The sequence below is a fragment of the Camelus bactrianus genome, chromosome 7, assembly GCF_048773025.1.
Source record: "Camelus bactrianus isolate YW-2024 breed Bactrian camel chromosome 7, ASM4877302v1, whole genome shotgun sequence".
Lineage (NCBI taxonomy): Eukaryota > Metazoa > Chordata > Mammalia > Artiodactyla > Camelidae > Camelus > Camelus bactrianus.
Window position 1 is genome coordinate 7,756,340 of NC_133545.1, and position 27,815 is coordinate 7,784,154.

The 27,815-nt window shown below is 38.1% G+C and overlaps 1 protein-coding gene across 1 annotated transcript in view; it reads right to left on the reverse strand.

The window, feature by feature from the left end:
• CNTNAP2 (contactin associated protein 2) overlaps window positions 1–27,815 on the reverse strand; it is a 1,833,533-nt gene that overhangs the window by 1,203,094 nt on the left and 602,624 nt on the right. The window contains exon 3 of the mRNA XM_074366860.1: window positions 22,756–22,949. Within this exon, the coding sequence (XP_074222961.1) occupies window positions 22,756–22,949 (194 nt within the window). The remainder of the gene's footprint in view (window positions 1–22,755; window positions 22,950–27,815) is intronic.

Sequence of the window (27,815 nt, forward strand, 5' to 3'; positions counted from 1 at the left end):
GTGTTGATAGCTTTGTTAAAATTATCCACATATTCATAAATATCTTGTAGAATGTCTAGTTTTTACTCTTTACCTATATGTTTATGTTTACATCTATACTACATTGGCTTTATTACTATAGCATTATGGTAATTCTTGGAATTCTTATAAATCATCCAATTTTTTCTCAAAATAGTTTTACATATTCTAAGCATTTTGCAGTTACAGGTAAATTTTAAATCACCTTGTAAATTTCTAAAAAAAAACCCAAAAAAAAGGCTTATAGAAATATGATAAGAATATATTACACCTATAGATCAATTTGTGAAGTATGAACAAATTAACAATAATGTGCTTCCAATCAATGAATATGGTATATCTCTTCAGTTAGACAGACAATGACTTCTTGCAGAACTATTTTGTAATTTTAAGTGTAGCTTTTATTATCTTTATATTATACTTAACTATTGGCATTTTAAGTCTTTGATCTTACTTTGAATATTACTTTTAAATGTTACAGTTTCCAAGTGATTGATTCCAGAATATTTTTTGTATTAATCTTGTATCCTGTTACCTTGTTAAATTCAGTCATTACTCAGAAGAGATGTTTTTAAGATTTATTAGGATTTCCTAAATGGAAAATCATATCATCTATAAATATGGACAGGTTTATTTCTTCCTTCCTAAACTTTATATTTCCATTTATTCTTGTCTTGTTGCACTGGTTAGGATACACACTTTAAAATGTCTAACAGTAACAACCAAAAATGTTAGAGTATGTCAATTAAAAAAAAATGGACTAAGAACACATTGTAACTTCAACAGTAATCTCAAACCAATAGCAAAGGGGGCAGAAAGGCAGGAAGAAAAAAAATCACAAAGCTCTTGATTAATATAAGTAAGCATTTAGATATTTGCTTAAGGTGGGTCTTGTTTCTTAGATGACTGTTCCCACTCTCTAATTGTAATTAATACCTTTTTCTTTCATTATTCTGCAAGGAAATGCTAGCAAGTATTTTCATTTTCAAAGTGCCTTTCGAAACCCTAAATTGTTTAGCTCAGTGTTTGGGAAACGGTATGTGCTCAGGAAAGTTTTTTGATTCTTCCCGAGGTTAAATACTTGATTGGCAAATGTCTAGCAACAAGGGAGGAAGGGGAATGGAATATTCTCTCACAAGGGTTATATGTATTATATATTTTTGTACAAGTCTGATAAGTCTCCCTTAATTAAGCACCAGCAACTTTTATTGAATCACATTCTCTATTTAATTGGTACTTTTGAATTGAGGCTGTTTCTCATTTTACAGGTTAACTGGAAATACCTTGCAGACATTTAACTAATACTTGAATTAAAACATAAAGTCATATGAAAGAGATACCTCATCATTGATAATGATCAGCTATTGATAATTCTCCATCTCTCCTGAATAAAGTATTTGGTAGAGTGATTACAGAGTAGCAAATAAGGATTATAAGCAAATAATTATCTAATACTTCAAGAAAATTCCTCCTTTCATTTTATTTTCTTGAGTTATTTATACCTTTGTTTTAGCCAAAAAAAAAAAAAACTTTCAGTATAGGCATCATTGCCTACTATTGAAAGATACATTTAAAGTTTTGAATGTATGAATTTTTCAGTAATTGATTTTCTTTGAAATCCACGTTCACTTTGCATTTTCACAGAACGACTGATCTAAAGAAGGATTTTTCAAGTTACAGAATAATTATTTTTTTATGAAAGATACACAAACCATGACCCCAATTAGTAAGTTCACTATTTCCATACTTAAAGTCACTGTGTAAGACCATATACATTGAATAAAATAGCAGTGAAGTGAAACTCTGTATGCATTGACGTTTATTCAAGCACAAGAATGAGTGTAACACTGGTTTATTTCTGAACCTGTTTAAGACAGTTTAATCACTGGCGGTGCCAGAATACCCACATTCTACCCCCGAATCTCTGCTATATCGCTGTAGCACGCGGAGCCATGTGGAGAGGGTCATGTTTGTATGCACGGCTGCACAAAATGAACGAGTATGAGTGCACGTGTACGTTTTCATCACATTTTGATTTCCCAGCCAAGTTAAAGAAAGTCTTTAGATAAAAAATGAAAATAGCATCTGATTAACAGCATTGGCTTTAAACTTTGCACGCTGTCTGCAAAGTCTGAGACTGCCAGGAACATCATGCCTTCCCCCAAGGTACAAATACAAATATGATGAATAAATATTAGTTTTCACTCATAAGGAAACTACATGTGTTGCACTGAGTGTTATTATTATTGGATAAGATCCCCAGACATCATGGGGCATTTGTGGTACTACTGGTACAAGGAAACATGATGAGAAATTCATTACTCTTTCTTCAAGAGGTAACACACTGCCGTGCCAAAGTTGCCAAAATATACAGTCTTTTCGCTTTCACTGTCATTAGGAGAGGTCCAGATGCCGTGCACTCTTTAATGCTACAAAATCTGATTAGGATATTTGGAATGCAACAAAAGATATAAGTAAGGTATTCATTCAGTATATCAAATGCCACATTCCTCCATTCTCCAAATATAAAATTAATTTAAATAGAATAAATGGCTCTAATATGAATGAGTAATTTGATGAATTGGCAAAAAAGTTCTAGCTTCTAAAGTCTTATCACTGCCCTAGACTTTGCACTAGATCAGATTTTTTACCTTTATTTTGCTCAATTTTCTAAATGATAACATGGGCACATTAGCCTTTATCCACAAGAGGATGTTTCATAGGATGAATAATTACAAGGATTGGCAAACGCTTTTTAATTAGAACGGTTACACAATTGCCAACAGACAGTCACCCCTTCATTCAAAATTGAGTGCCCAGAGGTTAACTGACTTGCCAAGGCCTCAAGCTTTACCAGGATGCATCTACATTCAGATTGCTAATACATTTACCTCTTCAATATTTATGAGGCACAAAGTTCCAAAACTCAGTAGATTATATAAAAGTATTTGCTCTTCATTTGATCAGATATAATTTTGTTCTCTAGCCATTTCCTGTAGGCAGGTGAAGCACTGTTAATATCATCCCGATAACCTTGATAAAAAAGAAACGCCAGGGCACTAGGACGTTCGAGCTGCAGTACGTGTTTTAGAACAATCTCACTGAATATTGATAGTCTTCTGATTCCAGTTCATAAATTAGGAGATTTTAATAGTTACCCGATGCTTAGAGAGAGACTCACAATCTCCAGGTGTCAAGAATTTAGGCTTCATTAGAACAACACTAATAATAGCAATCATAATACACTAGTACAAGACTTCGCTCTTTACTAAAGGCTTTCTGTCAATTTTATCAAATAAGCACTTTTATAAAATTGTTGGGCACTTAAGAAGGCAGCTCATTAGAAGATAATTGCTAAATTCTTGAATTTTAAAATACACTTAAGAAAATAAGAGGTTAAAGAAAAATGAGAAAGTAAATTAAAATGAAAATCCACATAATGCCAAAATAAGCATGCAACCAAGAAACGAATTCAGCCCACAATTCTGCCATTTTTATGACTGTTCTATCAATAGGAAGTGTGACAGCTGGCAGCTCCCAAAAAAAAAAGAGGCATTAAAGCATGCCGCTACGCATCATGGTTACTGAACTCCTCATTCAGAGAAGAGTTACGTTGTTCTGGGGCTAATTCTCCCCTAAAGGCTCTGGTATGTATATTTTAACAGATTTGATCAACAGTATCACAATAGATAATACTGAATTATTTTTTTTTCTGTTTCAGGAAATGTTTTTCATGTATTTGAAACAAATACTTTAAATGAATTAGATGTTTTATTTAGGGTTTAGAAAATATATTTGCAACTAAAATAGCTGATTCACATATGCTTATTTATACATTTTTTTTTAAATAGAGCATCTTCTCTTCAGTCTTCACGGGAATGATAAGAAGACAAATAGGAGGCATTTTTTTTCTTTCAGATAAACGCGCTCCTATCTAACATACGTCCTTGTTGGACTCTACAGGCTGTTACAGAACTTTTGAACAACCAGGTAACATGGCGGAGTGCCCGGCATATGGGAGGGTCTCCATAAATGGAAACGCCTCTGTCTCCAGCCCACAACCCTAGCACCCCCAGACCCTTGCTGTTGGTTCCTCCTCTTATTCTATAATCAAGTTCAACTTTTGCCTAACCTACAAAAAAAGAAAAGAAGTTATTTATCTTCCCAAGTGACTGATCTTCTCTTCTCCCTCTCTCACACCATCCCCAACTCTTTTTTACAGTGTGCTTTATAATCTCACTTCTGTTTTCTAATTAGTTGTAATTTCATGAGGGTAGAAACTACACCTCTTTCATTGCCCACTGTTTGATGCGTCCTCTGTACAGCAGGGATGAACTTGATAAACATTTGTTAAATAAATCAACCTTCTCCATGTGTTTGTATTTATGTGATTTCTGTCTGCATTGTTCTATTTAAGGCCCTGCTGTAACCTTGACTGCCTGGTCCTTTCACTTTATCATTTCACTGCACTCCCTCCAATTCCAGGGCAATGCTTTTAACCAGCAAATATATTATTAAAAAATAGCTGGAGAAATTGAAGTCAAGAAAAATATGGGTAGGATACAATGAGGCTAGAGGTAAATTTAACACATAGAAATATTTTGACCATATGCTAAACAATGCCAGAGAGGAAATGGCTTTTGGCTACCCAAGCCATCCCTAAGTGACTTAGTTGACAAGATAAAGAAAGAAAATGGGGCCACAATATTAATATCATTACCTGAATGGGTGAATAAAAACTACTCTTTCGAGTTTTTAGAATTCTAATACCAGAGAGAATATTTTATTATTTTGAACTGAAATCTGTTCTTTACCAGATTCCTAAAATAAAGTATTTAACAAATTTCAAAATAGCCAAACTGTGCAAATTCCTGTGCATCCTGTTAGCAGGCAGCCCGGACAGTACAGGTAAGCAGACAGCTCTGTACCCGGAGTGAACCAGACGTGGAGCTTGCAGGGGGCTGGGTGTGTGGCATATTTCCTTCTCAATCGTTCATGAAGATGTTTCTTACACCTGAGGTTTGAAAATGACTTGGAAAGAGTCGGTGGGATAGACTTCTCTCCCTAAAACCTGAATAGTAAACATCTCTTTTTTTGCCATTTACAAATATACATACATAAATAGACGGTGGACAGATAGATGATAGCTACATAGAGATATCTTTTTTCCATTTACAGTCAACCAAGAAGATAAAGTTGAAGTTCTCTAAATAAAATCAATGTGCCAACCCAAATATTTGTCGAATATAATAACAATAGCTCAACACAAGAATGAATGGTTCATATGAAAATAACGGTTGAAATTATTTTTTTTGTAAATAGTCTTATTTCTATTCCAATAATAATTCAACAAATATCATAGTGTTTCCCATGTCTCAGGGACTGTTATAAACATGCAGCAAGTACTGGTGTAAAAGCAAAGATTCCAGCCCGTGCAGAGCTTGATTTTTAGACAGATAAAACAAATAAATCTAATATATAAGTAAATATATACTATGACCCAAAGCCGTATTTGCTGTGAACTTTTTCAAAGTAGAGTAAGGTAAGGGTGATGGTGAGGGTCCTTGGGAGGAAGTGTTTGTAGATCACAGTAAGAAAAAGGATGAATTTAACAGGCTTTTATTGAGAAGGTAACGTTTGTGCAAATATGTTAGCAGAGGTGAGAGTTAGTCAAGAGGGTATCTGAGGAGAGAATATTCTAGGCAGAGAAAGTATCTAGTGCAAAAACCCTAAGGCAGGGGCATTCCTGGGAAGTCCCAGGATCAGTCTGTCTGTGTCTGGGTGAGTGGCTGAGATAAGAGAAGTAACCGGGAGTAGAACCTTACAGGTCCTTTCAGCCAATCACAAGGACACTGGCTCTTACTCAGAGTAAAATACTCAACAGTTGCAGGGCTCTGAGCAGTTACATGACCTGATTTACGTTTTCAATGGGTAACTGGCCATTTTGTTAACATCTGTCTATATGGGAGCAGGGGTAGCAATCGAGAGATCTGCTGAAGTTCTTGCAATCATTCCAGAAATAACTGGTGTAGAACAAGAGACATTGTAAGTAGTTGGATTATAGATATGTTTTCACAGCTGAGCAACGAGATTTTCTAATGGATCATTTATGAGATGTGAAATGAAAGGAGTCAATGATAAGTGTTAAACTTTAGTCCTGATCACTCAGAGCAGTGGAGTTCAGACCAAAGGAGATGGAGAAGACGAATATATGCTACTTACGGTCATAAGACTGATTGGGATCTCCAAAGAAGTCAGTAAACATAGATCAAGAGAGAAGAAAACCAAGGACTGAGTCCTGGGGGCATTCCAACAGTTTAAAAAGTCCCTGGTTACAAGGAAAACCCAACACAAGAGACTGAGAAGGAAAAACTAGTTAAGCAGAAGGAAACATAAGATAATGCGGTGCCTGGAAATCAAAGAAAGAAAGAATGTCATGGAGCTGGAAATGTCAACTCTGTTAAATTGTGAAGACAGGTCCACTACAATGATGATGAAAGAGTGACCACTGATGGGACAGTGAGCGTGAACGCCAGCTTGGAGTTGTCTAAGACGGAGCAGGAGAAGAGAACTGAAACACAGCAAGTCAAAACATTTTTTTGAGGAATTTTGCAACAAAGAACAAAGGAGTGAAGCAGGCATGGGAGGGGATCAAGAATAACTGTGTAAAGTCTAAGGAGATAAGGACAAATTTAAATGCTGAAAGATCTAGAGAGAAAATGTGATGGGATGAGACAGAGGAAAGAGTCTCCAAAGTTGTGCCCCCGAGGAGACAACATGGAGTGGGATCAGATGCATAAACGGTAGGGCTGGCTCCAGATGGGGGCATGGGTGTGAAGTCCAGCTCTTTGCATCCTGGGGCTCCGCCACCCTTGGCTGGAACTGACAGGAGCAGAGTCCAGGGCTCCAGGGGAGCTACTTTGTGAGTCAGGCTTGGAAGTGCTACACGTGACTGCCTGCCTCGTTCCACTGGCTGCAGAGTCAAATGGCTGTGCCCAGCTCAAGGGAGGCCAGGAATCAGGCTGTGAGACAAGGAAGAAAGGGACGTGGGCTTGGTGAACAACTAGCATCCTCTCCCACACCTTTAGTTCCTTGATTCTCAAACACAACAAAACAAAAACATCAATCGTACGACTTCTACTGATTAAGTAACAGAAGTGTAATGAGTAAAAGAGGAAAAGGACTCTTACGGTACGATCAACCTTAACATTCATCCTAATTGATAATGTTCATATGTGGAGATACCTGTTGATTACTGCTTATTCTGAACAATGTACACTAGAGTGTCATTTGCTTTTACTTACCTTTAAAGAACCATCCCATCGATCATGTGATTTGAGGAAAGATTTTGCTTTTGTGTTAAAATTATTAACTTGGTTATTCTTGAAAATGTTCTCCTAAATTATTACTAAAGTCAGTGAGAAATAAGAGTGTACTAATACTTAAGTGATTATAAAGATATTAACTAGGCCTTTCTTTTTGTTGTTGTTGTTAAGTGACTGGGTTTTCATCAGAGAATTGAGGCTTTGCTTCAAGTTCAAGTAGCATTCTAGTAGAGTTAGGATTAAGGTAAGGATGGGCGTTGGAGTTGAACTGAGAACCAGAGTAGGTGTCAGGGTCAGAGTTCGAGTTAGGGACTAGTTTTGATAACTTCTGATTAACTGTGATGCATTTTTGATCTCCTTCAGTACCTTTACCTGTTAGTGGATGATGCCGTACTGATCTGATTCCATCAACAAATTCAAGTCCTACTCATCCTGGAGACAGATCACCTGCTTTGTGCCAATATCCCATTTTAGTGATGCTTTCAAAAACAAACGCTGACTCTGTCCTGCTTTTCTTTAATATCCGACTCACACTTTGTTGAGGAAATTGAAATATATTTCCTAATCTCTGCTGAAGTAAACCTGAGAATCTAATGGAATTTTCTATGAATTGCCTCAAACTTTCACTTTTACGCTCAATCTCAGTTCCGTTTAATATCATTTTGTGCACAGACTCTGAAGCCACATACTGGTTGTGTCAGCGTTTTGGTCTTTCTTCTGAAGGTTTGGGAATCATCTGACACGTAAGTGTAAAACCCATGTAGCTTTAAAGAGTTCATCCTTAGAGCAGCGTGCTCAAATGATCATTTTCGCAGTGTTGGTCGCTCCCTGGTATTTCAAACGTACCAAGGCTGAAAGAAAGGCATTTTTGCTGAGATGCACAACGTTACATGATGTACTTGGTGCAAAACAGATTGCAGCTGAAGGAGAGAAATATTAGCAGATAAGTTTAAATTAACATAATAGAAGCATCAAAACCTGAAACTGTGTTGTTTGTAAATCTGACCGCTTTCCAGCAGATGAAATTGAATATGGGCTAGTTACCTACTTAAAAAATAGTTCAGCTTAGAATGAATAAGAGGGTCTCAAAGTTGGTAGAGAAATTAGAAAATGTACAGCGTAAAACCCTGCAACCAGATGCAAGTTTCTTTCTCACTGAAGCGTGTTCTTTTTGGTATCTGGACAGAATAAACAAATGCAGAGAATGTGCAAATCATATTTGCCTGAAAATCCTCCGCAAGGAACCCTTACTCCTCTGTCGAGAGAGTTCTCTCATTTCCTTCTTGATTGGCCAACGCAGATCTGGGTGATTGTTCCAGAATAAGATCTAATCGTGATTTATTTATTTTTTTTCAGTTGAGGCCCTTAGTGACTGGTCCTTCAGATGTTTTCAAAATATCGAATTGTCCTAAGCTAATTTCATATCTATCTTATTTCTTCCCACTTTCAAATCTACTCTGACAAGCGTGACTTGTAGGGATGGTTGAGGTCTTTGTGCCTGAGGGCAGAGCCACAGTCCATGACTTTCAGACATTTGTTATCACCCCCTACACCCCACAAAATCCCGTGGAACAAATATGCTTCTAGAGTGTAATATTCTAAATAAATACACTTACTTTCTTGCTGTAGTATCTTTGAACATATGGTCTAAAATTAAGCATAAAGGAAGCAGCTATTGACTATTGATCATCATTTCAATCAGGACCAGTTCCAGGGGACACTGTAAGTTGATAGACTGGCTGTAGGTGTTTCCTTGTACCCCACCTCCTCCTGTCAATCTAGCACTGACGGTGGTCGGCTGCATTCTCCCTGCCCTCACCTGGCTCCTCTGTCACTGCTTTGGCGTAATTTCTCTTCCCCCTACCCTGTGATATCCAATCTCCGACTTCCTCAGGCCATCAGCTATCAACCAGCCAATGGGAAAGAGCCAATAAGACATACTGATAAAAACGTCCAAGACTATTTTAAGAATAATACATTTTTGTATGCTCATAAGTCATGTGGTTTGAAAGGATGCCTTGTTAAAACAACAATAAAAAGAATGTGTTTCTAAGGCTGGATTTTCAGGAAAACATATATATATATCTTAACTCCTCTTTTTGGAACAGTTTCAGACTTCCAGAAAAATTGCAAAAATAGCTTAAGGGACATTGTATACACTTTGTTCTTTATTCACATCCCCCCGTTTTGCTCTGTGCTATGTGCCTTCTCATTTTTTTCCTTCTCTCTCCCTATCCCTTTACACAGACACATACACATGCTTTTTTCCCTAAGTTGCATATCATAACCATTTACTGCTGAATACTTTAGTTTATGTTTCCTGAAAATAAGGACAGAAGGTGCCAAGTATGTAGTAATCAATTTCAGGAGATTTAAAACTGATGTATCTAATCAACTCTCCATACTAGAATTTTGTCTACTGACCCAAAAATGTCTTTATAGCATTTTTTCCCATCCAGGCTAGGATCTAGGCTAGGATCACATACTTTATGTTGATATCATTTTTAAAAATCTCCTTTAACCTAGATCACTCCTTAGCTTTATGTTGTCTTTTATCACAGTGACATTTTTAAAATTTAGCCTTTTTTTTTTTTTTTTTTTGGTAGAATGTTCTTCAAAGAACGCTTCTCATCTGGGGTTTGAGCAATGTTTCCCCATCACAGGTTCAGTCCATTTACACGTTCCCCATGGGATCTGCTCGCACAGTGTTGGGTGCTTCTCGGTGTATCACAGTCTGGAGGCACCAGGTGTTGATCTGCCTCTCATGGGAGAATCTTATTTGGATCATCCGGTCAAGATGTTACCTAATTTATTTCTTACATGTATTTTTCCCCCGCTCTGGCAGCTGGTAAGTAATTGGTGGGAGACAAAGACCATACATTCATGACACTCCCTCCCTGTCCCCTAGATTTAATGCTCATCGATGTTGCATGCCGGATCTAATATTTAATGGATGGTTGCAAAAAGATGACTTCTAACACCAGCACACTTTCCACATTTACTACTTAGAAGTCTGCATTCTAGTGTAAGCAAGAGACCGCTCTGCTCTTCTGTTTTATCTCTGTATCTACGTATCTGTGTATCTACGCACCTACCATCTCCACAGAATTAAGGATTCATATTTTCCTAAAGGTTTATAATTCATCACTGCCTTTAATTATTTTTGTACTCAAATTGTCCAGATTTGGCCAATAGAAATTGTTTTCAAGCTGCTTTTTGCATCCTTTTTGCCATCAATCGTAATTTCTTCCTTTTGTTCTGACATAAAAAGGTGTTTCAAACTCAAGTTGTATCTTGACCAAAATCTGATTTGATTTCTCCAAGCAGATCTGATTCCTTCTAGAGGGTGATGGTATTTGTAACTAAGGTCTGCACGAGGTGTGCTCATTGTTACTGGAATGTCTTTGTTTCTAGACCATTCAATAGTCCCAGCTAGGAAATATATATGTACGTATGTACATATGTAAGTATGCAGATACATATATATATATTCACACACACATATTTTTAAATGGGCTTCCTTCTTATTTTTGTCCATTCCTTATTTATTTCTCACTTCATTCATACTGTGAACCATGGCTCCCAACAACCATGAACATACATACTCATCTGCTCAATCTATAATATATTCAAATATTTCCATAATTGCTTCAACCACATATATATGCTTTCTCATTTCTTAGTCTTACACAAAAGTTAGTACATAATAAAAGCTCTTTGCACTTTTCTTTTTTCACTAAACAATATAGCCAGGAAACCCACCGTGTGTCAACTAAGAGATATTTCTCAGTTTCTTTTATGGCTATGCACTTTTATCCACTTTGCAAATGTAGCCTAGTTTTATCCAACCAATCTCCTGTATTTGGTCAGATAAGTAGTTTCCAATATTTTGTCATTTCAGATAATGCTGCAATGAATGACCTTGTGTTTAGGTGTTTTTGTCATTGGTGACCATCTGATATCTGTAATGGTGTAACTGCTTAACTGTAAAATAGTTTAAAGGTTTTTTTCTCATGCTCTTGCTGAAAAGGGTTAGGCTGGAGAGGAGGGAGGCTTGGGTGGTTTGCCCAGCCCCCTTGTGGCGCAGGTGTTGTGTGCAGGGATCATGCTCAGTGACCTCCTCCTGACCCCAGCGCCCTCCTCCTGACCCAGCACCTCCTCCTGACCCCAGCATCTCAGAAACAGTAGTTCAGTGTCTTGTGCATCTTGCTCATGACTTGCCCCAACTGCACACGTCTGCAGTTGTTTTTGACCCCCTGTGGTTTCCTTGTATCCTGTTGTTCGAGCTGTGGGCCCCAGCCTGCAGCAGGAGGTCCGAGGCCTCAGCCTGCTTGAAAGGCTAAAAGCATTTATCAGCCTGGCTTTAAACTGCACAAGTTTTCCTCTAGAGCTTTGTTCACAGACCCCCTTCCTATGCATCCTGTGTTCTAGGTACAAGAATATAAAGAGTCCCACAGCCAGAGGTGAACTTCATACACTGCAGAGGGAAGGGGACCACTGCATCTGCAAAAACAAGAGCAACTTTGCAGCAATTGGTTACCCCATATGCGATCTGTATGGAAACTAGCTCCACCCCTTGAACTCTTCAATTTTACTATAAGACCCCCTTCCCTCCCTCCCCAGCAGGCTCACAGTCTTAGAGGCATTAGCCCACTGTGACCTCCTTTGCCCGCAAAGAAATAAAGCTGCCTTTTCTATTTCATCCAGAACTCTGTCCTCGGGTCTCAATTTGGTAAGTGGGGCATGGAGGCCATGTTCCAGCAACATTTTCATGTCATTGGAGCTGTATCTTCAGGGTAAATTCCTAGAAGTGAGGTGGCTGAGTTTAAGAGTAAATATATTCATCTCTATTGTGTGAGCTCTCTATTCATATTTTTTGTCTCTGTTTCTACATTTCCTCAATTTTAATTGGGGAGACATTTTGAACACAAAAATTTTCTCTGTGGCTGTTAACACTTAGCATACACAGATGGCAAATATAAAACTGAAATAAATTTAGCAGGTTTAGGCATTCCTCTTACAATAGGGGAAACAAAAAGATTAGAAATAGCCAAAGATTGGCTTATCTGACTGTTCGTATGCACACAAGGATGTCTGTTTTATATGTGCTCATCTTTGTTCAAGCCAGAGGCAATGAGAGCCAAGCATGATGATTCTTTCGAAATAACCTCTTCATTAGCAGGTGTAGATCATGCTGTAGCAGGTACCCATGTGTTCAGTGTGAACAGAACCCCGTGTACTCACATAAATGCTGAACTTATAGAAAGACTGAACTAAGCCCCCGACGTGTTACAAGTAGGCAGTGAAGAGGCTTTGTTAAGTCCCCAAATTATTCTTTCTCGGCCCACTGGTTTTCTTCTACAATTATTTTTGGTACCAGAGAGCAGTTCTGATCCTCTTCCCTCAGAGCTGAACCTTGATTTCAAGTCTGATTATCTTGTCTTCCAAAATGTATTATTGAATCCTAACGTATACAGAGAAGTGTCAACATGAACATGTCAGTATGCAGCTTGATGAATACACTTCCTCAAGTGTAACAGGGCCCTAGCTCATGAAACAAACACTTAGCAACACATTCAATGCCCTCCTTTGTCCCTGCTTCCAGCCGCTACCCTCCTGTAAAGGAAACCACTATCCAGATTGCTTGCATCATAGGCTTTACCTGTTTTACATTTTGTATAAATGAGCATCTAATACATTCTTTTGTGTCAGGTAGCCTCCTTTCGCATGGACATCACACACTGTGCTGCTGTCCTGCGCTCAGCCTTTGTGAGAACAGAAACTTCTCTCGAGTGTCACTGGATTATCTGCGCTGACCCAGGGTCCAGCTCAGATTCAAGCTGGCCACGTACGCGTGCATCTGGCATCAGCCCCTTAACATCTCACCGGGCAGCCCCCAGCTGCCTCCAGCTCTGAAAGGAGGATGTGCTTTGCTGCCCTGGTCAGTATCCCCAGCCCCCCGCCTACCTCCTTGCTGCTGCAGCCTCTGCTGTATTTTCTCCCCTGTGGAAATCCGGAGCCTTTCAGGTGTTCCCACAAATGCCATTTTTGACACTTTTCTCTTTTCCATACATATAGGTTTGTGTGACATTTGTCAGTCTTCACTAAAATAATATAGATTAAGAGCATGAACATCATTGCCTATGAAACGTACACCTAATTGTAATGATGTATCCAAATGTCCACTAAATCCCATGACCCAGTCAATCTGCCAACAGACACTTACTGAGCACATTCAATGTAAAGGGCCCGGTCGTAGCTGGCGAGGCTCAACATTTAGCAAGACAAGTAAAGCTCTCTGAGAGCTTGCATATAGTCGCCCGCTGTTGTATCTCCTTGAGTATGGTTATAAAGGGGACAGCGAAGACGATGGGGACACAGAGACCAAGAACCACACTTGGTGTCTCACCTTTCAGGGCCTTGTCATAGCGTTTGACACAGAAAGTGCTTCACCAGGTAAGAACCCAGTGAATGGTAGTTAGTATTGGAAGCGCTGTTTGATCTTAGTCAACATGCCTATCACCTCTGCACAGCCACTGAATCATTTGAGAAATAGATTCGATTCTATTAAATATCCATAGATTTCATATGATTTGGAGGAAGATTAACAATTATTTTGTAGTAAGGGTTTGATTGTGTGTGTGTGTGTGTGTATTTCATTCATTTTCAGTTACCCCAAATCCAAATATCAAATGATTGTCTGAATCATGATATTTTTGGTCTTTGACTTTAAAACCAAATGACATTGACATTACTGTTTAAGTAAAGCTACCATGTAATACTCCTATCTATTTCTATTCCAAGAAGAAAACTGTCAAATTATAGATACTGAATACACACTGACCTTTTTATTTAATAAGTCATGTGAAAAAACCCATCATAGATATCTTCTGGTATCACATCACAAAATCCTTTCAAAGGATCAAGAAATTTCTCCTGTATTTTTTCGATTCTGTTATCAAATACTTGTCTGTGCCAGGCTGAATGTAAACAGCCTGAATAACTTTATGATGAATTCACAGCCTTTCTCTGTTGCTCTGGGCTATCGCACACAGCTCTATTTTCCACTTTGTATACCGTAACAAAACTGAAAAGTACACAAACGGGACAGCCTCTGTGCAAATGGAATGAACAATTGCGCCTGCTAAATGCACAGGGTGAATGATGCCTTCGCTCTGGGCAACTCAGCTTTCATATATGAAACCGGGGGAGTGTGTTTCTTAACCTTCGCTGAAGAATACTGTGAGGGCTATGTCATGAGACCTGCTGTTCTCAAATAGATACTCTTCTACTCCAAGTGAAATTAGCAATTGCATCTCAAGATGCAATTGAAAAAAGCTGTTTTAGCTTCGGGAGAGCTCTTTTCTTTGCTGATAGGAGGACTGTCTGTAACTGTTTAGAATGCATGTGCTCTAGAGTCCAGTTTTTAACAGATAATGTATCTCAAGGAATTAAATGATGTTCACAGTATCACATGGTGTTTGATTCATAATACAGTGCTAGGTGAGGTTTGAAACTTGGACATTTTTTAAAGACCAGACATTTCTCAAGGCTTGGGATGAGGGGTTGGTTTTAAAAAGCATCTTTGGCTCATCTGCCACCTAAGAGAGAATAATTCTCAAAGTCTTTCTTTGAAGTTTTGCTTGTAAGTAAGTGAATGAAGAGAGTCACGTGTAATAAGTTACTAACCAACCTCTCTTGGTTTGACCCCGGTATATTTCCTGAGTACATGAGGATTGATGAGAAATTCCTCTTAGAAGCCACTGTCTTTCTTATAAAACCATTCCCTCTTCGTCAAATTGTACACAACACTCTCAACATCTCAGTGGTAGCAAATTGGTATAACGTTATAAGGTACTTTCCTAATAGTTAAGTATTATGGGCTCAATTATATCCCCTTAAAACTCATAGGTGGAAGTCCTAACCCCCAGTACCTCAGAAATGTTATTTTATTTGAAAATAGGGTTGTTGCATTTGTAGGTAGTCAAGATGAGGTCACACTGAGGGACATTTGGCTCCTAATCCAATGTGACTGGTATGGATTTATAAAAAGAAATGGTATGCTACATATGATAGTCCACTGTATATACGTGCCGCCCATTAAGTTAAAATGTGGTGGTCACTCAGGTTCCTGCGGACAGTGAAAGAAGAGCAGAGAAGGGCCATAGGGCCATATTGGGAAGATTCCAGGCAAATTAATTAGATAGCTCTGGTTTCAAATCCCAGCTCCCCTGTTAATTCACCAGGTGTACCTTATCTAATCTTCAATTTTTGCATCAATAGAATGGGCTTAATAATAATAAAATCCACATCATCATATTGAAGTTATTCTGAAGATTAAATGAGCTAAAGCATCCCAAATATTTAATAAACCTTCAATAAATGCTGGTTCTCTGTTATCATTTGTTAACTGGTGCAGGTAGTTTTCCGTACTGCTCTGCTAAATCACAGGAGAGAGTTTTCACACCTGTCACTCAGTACAGCTGCATATTAATAGGATTACACACCATTTAAATGGCCATTGCAAGAGACCCATTGTCTCATCAAAATGTATCAGTGAAGTTCATGGGAGAAATGCAGATGTTTATCTCAAATAATCTTTTCATTTGGAAGTACAACCTAATTTTTTTTCTAGAGACAGACCTCTTTACTCATTCTCCAGGCTCCTGAAAAGGCACTGATGCTAACTGAGTGAACTGTTCATGACCTATCAACATGACATCTTTTTGCCAGAATGATAACACAGCATATAATTAAGCTAGTTTATTTAAGCAAACCCAATTTATTTGCCAAGACATTTTAACATTCTATTAGGTCTTTCTCAAAGTCAACATTGACTAAATGAGTTACTTGGCGAAACTGTGTGCATAAGTGACACGGAATACAGATATCTCTTCAGTCCTCAGGGGCACAGGCCACTGAAAGTTGCACAAGATGACTAGGCTTTGTTAACAGTTATTGTAGTGACTTTTAACTGTCCTAATAATTAGGTTATATTATTCTTGAGGATAAATCTATCAACTACTTACCTGAGATCATTAAACCACTTTTAATATACTGTCCTATAATTATTGATGATGATGATGATGTGGATAAATAATTAGGAAGAGGTGAAATGAGAGGCAGACAGAAAGGTAAGCATATATTTATGGTGTATTGTTCTAAGCAATTTGATCTGTTTATCTAATTCTCACAAAAGCCCCATAAGGCAGATAATATTATAACCCTTTTACAACTAAGACCCATGAAAGGTTGATTAATATGGTTAAATGTTCATTGTTTACAAAGTGTTAGAATAGGGTTTTGATAGATCAAATCCGGCTCCAGAGTCCACCCTCTCTTGTTCTATAAATATTGTGTATGCCATCTGATTGTTTTCATTTAGTCATGGTGCTTCTGGCTAAACCAAAAAAAAAGGGTATTTGGCTCCATATTGAGTATGGGGGTGAGTGACCCGGACTTGCAGCTCAGATGTAAATAACATTAGGTCTGTCAGCTTCAACCTATTTATCCTCAGAATAAGGTGCTTCAATTCAGCTTTGCACTCCTAAACATCTGTTACCTGCTTGGCCGTGAACTCAGTCCTGTTGAGTGTTACAGACATGTCCCACGGAAGACCGCATAAACTCCAACCCTCCTCCAAAGGAGGAGGATCACATTCTATAGAGTAAACGTCACTGATTTAAAGAATATGATTTCAGAAGTCTAAGAAAAAGTCAGCTTTTTATTCATTTGTTTATTATCTAGAAATCAGGAAAGCTGTGATTATGTCCTACCTATTTCAGTAGAAGATTCATCTACTGGTAATGACTTCCTGTAACAGAGAAGAACAAACCTAACTTCATATTGGATCTATTCCATCAGCTCTAACCTTTGTGCTCTGTTGCCTGTGCGTAGTCATGCTGGTTCTGCACCTTTTTGTAAAAGAATGTTACCTAGAGTCTGAAATAGATAGGACAGCCCATTCTCCAGGCTCTGCTTCCCAGGCTTGACCTTTAAAAGTGTAACAATTTTCATTCATATAGAGATAAACAGTTACAAAACACAGAGTAACACTTGTCTTGTTGGAAGTATACAGGAACATCGTGACCTGACCTAGGTGGACAGCCGCAAGGGAAAAAAGATTTGGGCTCTAAATTCCTCCCTGTAGGCATGCTAGAATTCCTCTAAATTCCACTAAGTTAACACTTGAAAGGAGCAGAGACATGCATCTTAAATGAGGGAATTGCTATTTATATAAAATATCTGTATGTACCTATCTATCAATACTGTATATAAATTTGCATTCACTTGGAGCCATTTAGCTTCATGTTGCCTAAATCCAACCTTGATCTGATAAGAAAAATATTAGCATCTCCATTAATTGAGTCCAGAATAAAATAAAACACCTGAGAAGACCCTAGTGCTTAATGAGAACACTCCCTCTCTCAGAGAGCTCTCCAAGCAAACAAACACACTTTAAAAAGTTAGAACAATGGTTGCATATATCCCGTTTTGTCTCATAGATGAAAAATACACTAGACAATGAAGGATTATATACTGCTATTCCATTGCATATAAGAAAACTTATCCTATAAGATTATATCATTTTCCTTTTCCTAAATGTGTATGCCAACAAAATATTCACTATTATTAATGACATCTTACATTTATCTTCCAAAGTTTTGGAAAGAACCATTAAACACATAACTGTGTTGGTTAGGATGCTTCTATATGTGTGTAATATGTGTAGAATACTGAGTGACTCACAAACTTGACACAAGACAAACTCTCATGACCTCTTAAAATGAGAATCTCACAATACAAATGTGTATTTAGGAAGGTGATCAAAATTCACTAGTAGAGGCATTACAGGATATGCAAAAGAATCTGGAATATCCACTCAACTTATTAAAATTCATGGGGCTTTAAAAATACCACCCGTTCTAAGAGGGGTGTAAACAGAAAAATCTATTTCACAGAAATAAGTCGATTCTAAATTCAGATTGGAAATTATTTTCTTCCATATAATTCCTAAAGATTTTCACCCTATTTATGCCAAGGGTCATTTTAGAAAGGGTTTAATGTAGATTAACTCTGGTATGTTTTATTTCTCAATAAGCTGTCTATAAAATTATGTGAATATGCCTGCCAGGTCTGTTCCCCAAGTGAGCGATTACAGCGACAATGCACGTGTTTACATAAACAAGCAAGGGAAATCCCCATCTATTGGTGGAAAAATTCCTTTCGTGCCCTACATGGAGAAGAGGCTGTTATTATGTGATGGAAGATACACGAGCAAGCGACAGGGCTAGTTGTCTTCCTCGGTGTCATATGCAGGAATCAATTCTAGAATTTTTTGGAAAGAATTTAAGTACACAATTGAGCTGTGAAACAGTTACATTATGTTTTACATTTATAACTGGAACAGATTTTTAAGTGATTTGGAAAATCAGTGCAACCACGACAACAAATGGCTGAAAAGATAGACTAATCCATTCATGATAAACAATATCCCCTTACATGGCTCATTGGACACGTGGCCACGATTATGGTAACAAATAATTGGTTACAGGCACTGCAGTGGTGCTTGGCACGGAGCTCGGTCTACCAGCCATGCCTCACAAGCCTGGCTGACACTAGCAATGGCCACTCCATTTGTTAACTGGAAATATGCCAGAGATTTGTCCACCCTCCTCTTCCTACTTTTTAAAGTCATGTTTCCTTCATCTAAAATATTTTCAGATATTTTAAATCATCAATAAGAGCAAACAGAGGTAAACTGGATCTGGGAAGGATAGAGGGGAACTAAAAATATCTGAAAATTGTAACTGACTATTGTTGCTGAATACAAATACCACAGTAGTTTTGCAAAATGCTCCTAAGACTGGCAATTGATAACACGCATTTCTAAGTCTTTGTAGCTTCTGAAAGTTCTTACAAAATCTCACTTAAATCTCCCCAAAATTATCATTTCCATTTCTTAGATTAAAAATTTGAGGCACAAGAGACCCTTCCAATTTTAAAAACCAAATAAATGAAACCAGATACTTGAATTCAAGCCTTTTGAATCCATATCATGGTTTTCACTTTCCAAACATCTAGACAGAGGCCAATCTAGAAGGATGTTTCTTTATGCAAATATTAGCTGATAGGCTATTATTAAAAAAAAAAAAAAAAAAAAAGAGAATACATGTTCCAGCTATTGACTTGATATTCAGAAAATCAAAGAATTTACTGAATTAATCACTACTATTTCCTTTCCAGATTTTTTAATGCTTCAAATTTGTCAGAAACAATGAATTTTTATGTGTGTATATGTAATATATGTGGGGAAAGCATATAAGGGATAAAGAGATCTGACTTTTTAACACATCGAGCAAATTAATACTCTACTAATACTGCTTAGAGAATACAAACTTATATATCCCTGTGTTCTTGATAAGAATCTAACCATGTAATTTAAATACAATAACACATTTCTGTTCTGTGGGATTTGCCATCTAATACATTCAGTGGTTACTGATCTCAGACTGACACTATTAAGAAAGGGGATTAAAACTGTTTTAAAAAAATAATTAGGGATATATAAGCATTTTCTCACCTTTTAATAAGGCAATTTTTAAAAGAGAAAGAAAAGTGATGTTTACATTACAGGCAAATTTGTAGCATGTTACTATCCCGCAAAAAAACAAGAGTATGTAAGGAAGGCATTCGCTATGAGCACTCCAATTTCCTATTTTGGTTTGAAATATCGACATTCAAAATCAGTAATTTTATTTCCCAAGCAAAAAGAAATGCAGCCTCTTGGCAAAAATCGGCTGGAATTCTTATTTACTGTATGTTTAATGGACTTTGGGTAAGAAATGCTTACACAGACTACTTCCCTTCTAACAGATTATACACAGGAAACCTGAAAAAGCCTTGCGAAGAGCATCATAACAGGGGAAGATTTGACAGTCTCTCAGTCGTGGGAGGAAAACTTTACATAAGCAGGGATGTGAAAGATAGTTTGGTGTCTGGCTTCAGCCCCTAACTGTGTTTTAGGTTAGAATCCACAGATGTAGAAAAGAATGAGTGCACCACGGGCGGGGTGAGTGGTGACTGGAGCCTTAATCGTCTCCCCCCAGAGAAGCTTGGTGGTTGCTTGTCACCTGGTCAGTCTCTGTCTCTCTGCTTAACTTTAAGGAAGGTCCTTTCTGATTTCCTCTCCTACTGCTGTTTTTCACAGTAGATCTCCTCCATCCTCATCTTAGCTACAGGCTGAAAACCAATCCAAACAGCGTTCTCAGTGCTGAATGTACATCAGAATGGCTGGGGGAGCTTTAACCTCTGGACCCCCATGTTGCATCTTAGACCATCCCGTTCCAAATTTCTGCAAGTGGGACCCAACATTCATATGTTTCCAAGCTTTCTACGTTATTCTGTTGTGTATCCAAGGTTGAAAACCACTTTTCTATAAATTGTGCTGAGACTTTGAATTATCTTAATTGTGAGATAAAGACCTTCCATGAAGAGTTTGCTCTACTTGCTTCCCACAATTTACACATCCCGACATACAGGTGCCCTTGCCACACACTCATGGCTTAACAGACGTTATTTCTAAAGGACTACTCTGGCCCATGAGCTTTTTATTATCAGGATATTATATCCTTATTTCACAAGACAGGTGCTATCACTGGACGCTGCTATGGAAATGCCCGCCTACCCCACCTAGGAGCAGTACACTCTGCCTACTTACAGAAATCACTTGAGGACTTTTAAAATGCAAATTCTCCAGGAGTGGGCCCTGACGGGGTCAAAAATCTCCAGCACTCTAATACTTAAATTAAAGAAAAAATTTCCTCTCATTCCTCTTCCTCCTCCTCCTTGTTTAATATTGATGGCCTTACTTGATTTTCATTATGACTTCTTTTTAAAATAATTAAACTAAAATAAATTCCTCATAATTTAGCATTCTACAATAATTTATTTAAATGTTGTGAATATTTGATTGACTACACACACCTTTCTGGTTTAATTAAAATAGTTTAAGAGTACATGGGTTAAACTTTATAGTGTTGTCTTAGAATGAAAGGATAAAATGCATATAGATCTGGAACGGGGGCTTAAACTCCTAATATAATATCGAGAATTTTCTTTTCTTGCCACTTATCACTGCTCCTACTTCTCTAAATTATTTCTTCACAATTTCAATATTTCACCCAAAGTGAAGATCCCTGTTTCTAAAAATACCAGCATCATTAATCAAATTTCTACTTACATGATTCTGATCTAATTGGTCTGGCTGTGCCTGGCATCCAGATACTTCAAATTCTTCACAGGAGACTCAAATGGGGAGCCCAGACTGAGACCCACTGCCCTAAGCCCTGGATGGAAACTGCAGCCCTAGGAAACTATTTCTTTGATCAACAAGCATAAGTGAATAAACAGCGTCTCAGTGGTTTTTAATAGAAAAATATTGACAAGGGCACATGCGCAAACCTCAAAGCAAAGACTAGTAATATTTTAAAATATTTAAAACTAGGCAGAAGACGCACACTGTGGTGTCTGATGCGCTCAGGGCTATGGCTGGGCTTCCATTTGCTTTTTCTTTAAAAGAAAACGATTTTTCTATCTTACTTTTCTCTCCATACATAAATGGTCAGTAGCTACGGGGCGGTGCTTCATCCCAACAAGCCTGCACTGAAGCAAACCAGAAAACGGGACTGGGGCTGGCTTCCGGCAGGAAGTGGAAGCTTTCAGAGTCCATGATTCCCCAGCCCTGGGCCCATCTGCTCCTCTAAGCCCTGTTGGCAACAGACCTTCTTAGTCGTCCTCTTTAACTAAATATCTTCAACAGAAACAGTCTGAGGCCAGTAAGAGTGAGCAGGAGTAAGAAATGGAAACCTCAGTCAGGAAATTGTATCTTTTTTTCATTGTATTTGCTTAATTCCTGGTTCAGTATTTGGGATCAACTGCTATACTGCAGATCTGTTCTACAGATAAAAATACGGTAACTTGAAGTACTGTGTTTAAAGAAGTCTAGGGTTCAACCACCATTAAACTTTTTACCTAATACTTTTTTTTTCCAGCTTTCATCACAGTTTTGGGGGGAAGGTTTTGTTTTCTATGAAATATACCAGAAGTGGGGGACGGGAACACGTTTACTTTGCAGGATAACAGTTTCCCATCACTAAGGAAAGACGCAGGTTGGGTGGGGCGTACTGGCGTTTGGATTCATTTTACCACCTCCTTTTGCTTTGCTCAGATTTCCTCTCTCTCTCAGCAGGTACCAGAGGACAGAAACAGAAAGATCAGAAACAAAAACAGCTACACCAGGGCTGGGAGGGGCCAGGTAGCTGCTCCCCCAGCCCCAGGACACACCGAATCCACCACCATTCTCAAATATCTGCAACTCAACTCTGTCTTTGCCTTTCAGACAGTGACTCACCCAGATATTCCCATCTTGATGATAAGGTTTCCAGTTTCTTCCAGTGTCACTGTAGAGCATGCGGTACTGGGTCACCCAGTCCGAGCTGCTGTATCTTCCTTGGGTCGCCACGGCACTGATCTGCTTCCGATTGCCAAAGTCAACCTGCAGCCATTGATAATGGTCACTGTCTGATGGAGACCATCCCCCAGCACCTGAATGAGGTAGAGGCAAGAGGGGAAAACAGTTATTTAACGGTGAACTTCTACAATTGACAATGGATCATTCTACATCTTTTAATTGGCCTTGGTGGTACTATATTTCACAGATATATTATGAAGTGTCCTTTATAGATGCCACTGGGACTTCAACTAATATTCTTCCAGCTGGGTAACACTGACACTCTAACCTCTTGATGGTATAATTATGTGCTCATTTTCTCCTGAGCAAATGTCTTCATAATTCCTCAATTAGGTTTTATTAGTACATGTCAAAGTCTAATTGGCTGAGGGTTGATCAATTTACCATGAATTCTCCAACTAAAAATCACTAGGAAAAGATATGTAACCATCTACTCTTTCTTCATGTAAGGATTTATCTTTTAGTAGATCACAAATGAAACAAAAAGCAATCATACACAACTCTGAAATATATTTTGCTTTAGGAAGTTTAGAGCTCAAAGAATACTAGCTGATCTCAAGAGGAGGCCTAAACTGCCACGAAGTCCTTGGACTCCTGAGAACTAAGGTATATAGTAAACCAGGCAGTATGTTTACTAACACTTCAAAGGGACACAACCGTAGACCCTAGATAAACCCATTTCTAGGAAAATAATTTGAGTTACTAAATGAAGTGAAACTTCTTTTGGTAAAAATACACTAAATGGCAAATAGTTAGAATGCAAAAAAAAAAAAAAACATTTATTAGGAAAATAGCACTAACACAGAACAAAGACTCCTAATTTACAGCACTATGTAAAATAACTGTGGTTGCACATAAACACATTACCAAAAATATGGCAAAGTGCTTAGCGCTAAGAGGCAATATAATTTTTTGAGCGAGTTTAGTTACTGATGGGAGTAAATAATAGCAAAATATTCAATAAACAATCCAATGTACAGTATATCAAAATATATGCATCACTTTTCAAATGAGGAACTTAAATGCTGAAAATAAAATATTTTATGAGGACTATGCTAATAAAAATCATCCTGGAAATCATCACTGATACATTATTCCCTGAATGATGTTTATATGGCTTATATTTCCACTTTCACTGTGACAGAACAGCTCTCCCACCACACACACACACACACAAAAACAATTACAAACTTGACAAAATGTATACATTTAAACTTTTAAGGGATTGGACAGCAGACAGCATTGGACCCTGATCCATGAGAGAAGACAAACAAATGAGGTGACCCCTGCCAACTTTCTGGCTTTCTGCCTGGTTCTCTTTCCGGATCATGGCACATGGAAGAATATTCCAAACAGAAACAGCAGCATCACTGAGATGGAGACAGAGTAGAATCGAAGCTCCCGAGGAACCTGGAAATGGTAGGACAGGGTGCCAGGGAGAAGGCAGCTGTGCAGAGAAAGAGCTCTGGAAATGCACACTGGATCACCAGTGAGTCTCTGCAGTTCAGGCTCTGGGTGGATACTAAGCTGTGGATCAGCAGACCAAGACTCCACAAGACCAGGTAGACAGAGTTCTGAATTGAACAAGAGTCAGAGGATGCACACGGCTCGGAGTACTTTGATTTCAGCCTGGACAAGAGTGAGAGAACTTGAATAACTCTAGGCATTCAGCAGAGATCTCAGAAAGGGAGAAGAATACTTTAGTCTTTAGAATAAGAGCCACTCAGGACACATCTGAACAAAGGTTGGTAACAAGCGTGGAAAAAGATCAATCTGACCCACAAATAAATTAACTCCTTGATTGAAGAAAACTCAGCACTCCACTAAAGAAGGCCATGAAAGTTCACTTCTCATGAAACTTTCATAAAAACATGAAAGAAACACAAAAACATAATGTCCAGCATAAAAGTTTTAAACAATATTAGATATTTGAGGAAGCAGTAAAATGTGACTCATAACCGGAGAAAAGTCAATCAACAGAAATAGAATGAAAAATGACAGAGAGGATGAAATTAGCAGAACAGGACTTTAAAACAGAGATTATGAATTAGTTCCATTATTTGAAAGAGAACATATAAATATCGAAGAAACAAATATGAAAACTTAATAGAGAAAAGAAACAACAAAAGAGAACAAAATGGAAGTTTTTGACCTAAAACTTAACTCTGAATAAAAGACTTATTGGATGGGCTTAACAGCAGATTAGAAACTGAGAAGAAAACATGAGTGTATTCAAATACAGGGCCATATTAAACTACTCAAACTGAAGTTCAGAGAGGGTAAAAGGTTCAAAGATGAACAATACTCCAGTAACCCACAGGGTAATAGTAAGTGTCTTAGTAAATATGCAAATGAAGTACCAAAGGCAGAGAGCGTAGAGACTGAGGCAGAAAAAGTACATAAGAAGAAATAATAGCTGTAAAGCATAAACCTGAATATCTGAGAAATTCACTGAACTCTAAGCAGCATAAATACAAAGAAAAATACATCAAGGCACATCACAGGCAACTGGTGAAGAACAATGCTAAAGAGAAGATTAGACAAAGTGTCTAGAGGACAATAACATCTCAGCAATAGCAGTGCAAGCCAGTGAGCAGGGGAACAACATATCTGAAGCGATGAGAATAGAAGAAGAAAACGTCAACTTAAAATCCTACACCCAGCAAAAATAGCCTTTAAACGTGAAAGCGACATAATGATATTTACAACAAACGCCGAGAGAATTCATCACCGATCGGTATGTTCTGTAAGAAACATGAATGTTTCCGCTTCAGGGAAAACGTACAGTATGGAAATTCACATCTACATGAAGAAACAAATGCTGAAAACAGTAAACATGTCAGTGACTATAAAATATTTGTTCACGTTTTTAAATGTCTTTAAAAGATAATTGAGTGTTTGTAACAAAAATAGTAACAATGACTTGGAGGGTTTATAACACCTGTAGAAGGAACATGTGTGACTACAATAGCACAAAGGATAGGAGCCAAGGAAAACAAAACCTACACTGAGTTCTTTATACTACATTTGAAGTGATACAGTATTACCTGAAGGTAGTGAACCCTACACCGAGGGTCTGCAGACTTTTCCTGGGAAGGGTTAACCACTGAATGTTTTAGGCTTTGCAGACCGTCTACCTCTGTTACAACTACTAAACTCTGCTGTAGTAGCGTGAAGCAGCCACAGACAATCCCGAAACAAGAGGGTGACAGGGTTCCAATAAAACTTTATTAATAAAGACAAATGTCTCGCCAGAGGGCTGTGATGTGTCAATCTCTGTCCAACATCAACCTCTAAAAAGAAAGGAAATTTTACAATCTGTGCATTTCACGTATCTAAATTATACTTCCAAAAACATTTGAAAAGATTTATGTGTATAATGTACGTGTGAATATATTTAGTCTACCTAGGTGCTAGCTATAGAATGTGTGCATAACTACATAGTAACTACTTTCTCAGTCTTCATTCTCCTATTTCTTCAAACCACACTTCTCCAACAATGATCTTTCTAGAATACAAGTCTAATCATATTTCATCCCAGCTCAATATTTCAGTTGATCCTCATTGCCTCTTGAAATAAATGGTCCACACCTCCACACCCCAAAGACACACCTGGAACACACCCTCTACACTCACACATATCCTCGCTCAACCCAACCTGGACAGTTACTATTTCTCCTTCAAAGATAAGCATGTTCACTTCAAATACCTCTGCAGTGGATGCTGTGATGTGCCACTCGGGCTGCCCTTCATGACTGGCGGACTGCTCTCAGACACTTAGAGAGCCGCCTGAGTCAGCAGTGAGCACTCATTCCCCTTCAGGAATTCCCTTGTTAAAAAAGAGGCAGCTTACACAAGTCGCTGCCCTTCCTGTGGCTGGACAGATGCAATGAGCAGCCTACCAGGGGCTATAAAGGGTCGGTACCCTTGCCCCAACTTAGGAAAACTCCAAAGGATCATCGTGGTCTCAGAGCTCCCTGCAGAATCCCAGCTCCCGGGAGCTTCCCTTGAGACTGCACTGCATCTCACCTACTCCCTCTGCCTATTTCTGCTCCATTCCCTTCCCTTCCACGGGTCTTCATCCCAAAGGGACTCCCTAAAAATTTTCCTGCATGCTCTTCTCCATCTCAGAATTTGTGTCTTAGGAAATCCAGTCTGCAATATTTTCTTGGAACTGCTTTCTTTCTAATCTGCTCACTAACAATATGGGTTAGTCACCTCCACTTTGTACTTTGTTATTTCTATGCTGTTTTCTTCTATTGTAGTATCTAATATTTCCAATAGTCATATATCATTCATGTGTCTATTTTACCAAGAATTCTGTAAAATTTTAGAGGAGCCATATGGATTGGGGTGATAACAATATACACAGTCATCAAGAGATCATACATATATTTTCTTATCTGTTAAATACACAGTTCCAAACCTGAGAGAAATCCTACACTCAATTGCACATAACGATCTATCAATGCATTACTAAAAGCAACACAGTGATTTGGTCATTGAAGTAAACAAGCAATTGTTACTGTGAATGAAATGAAAAAAAAATGCGCAATTGATTGGTGGAATTTAGAATATTTCTCCTAACTAGTTCTGCAAAAAAAAAAAAAAAAAAAACCAGAATATATTTTTTTAATTTACCCATTTTTTCTGCATTCCAATCTTTCAATAAGGAAGTAGTTAACATACAGCAATTGAATCCAGTTTAACTCATTACTCAAAAAAACAGAATTTATTGTCAACTTTGAGGGAAGCAAAAAATCCAAAAGCAGTGAAAATGTGAGTTAAAACTTATTCCTTAGCAGAAGTGTATGTGGGGAGAACGGTGATTAACCTCACGGGGAGGGCGAACGTCAGGCTTTCATGAGGAACATGGTAGAAAGATCGATGAGAAAGTTCCTGTTTCTCTTTGATCTATCTAGCCATGTAATTGGGAAGTT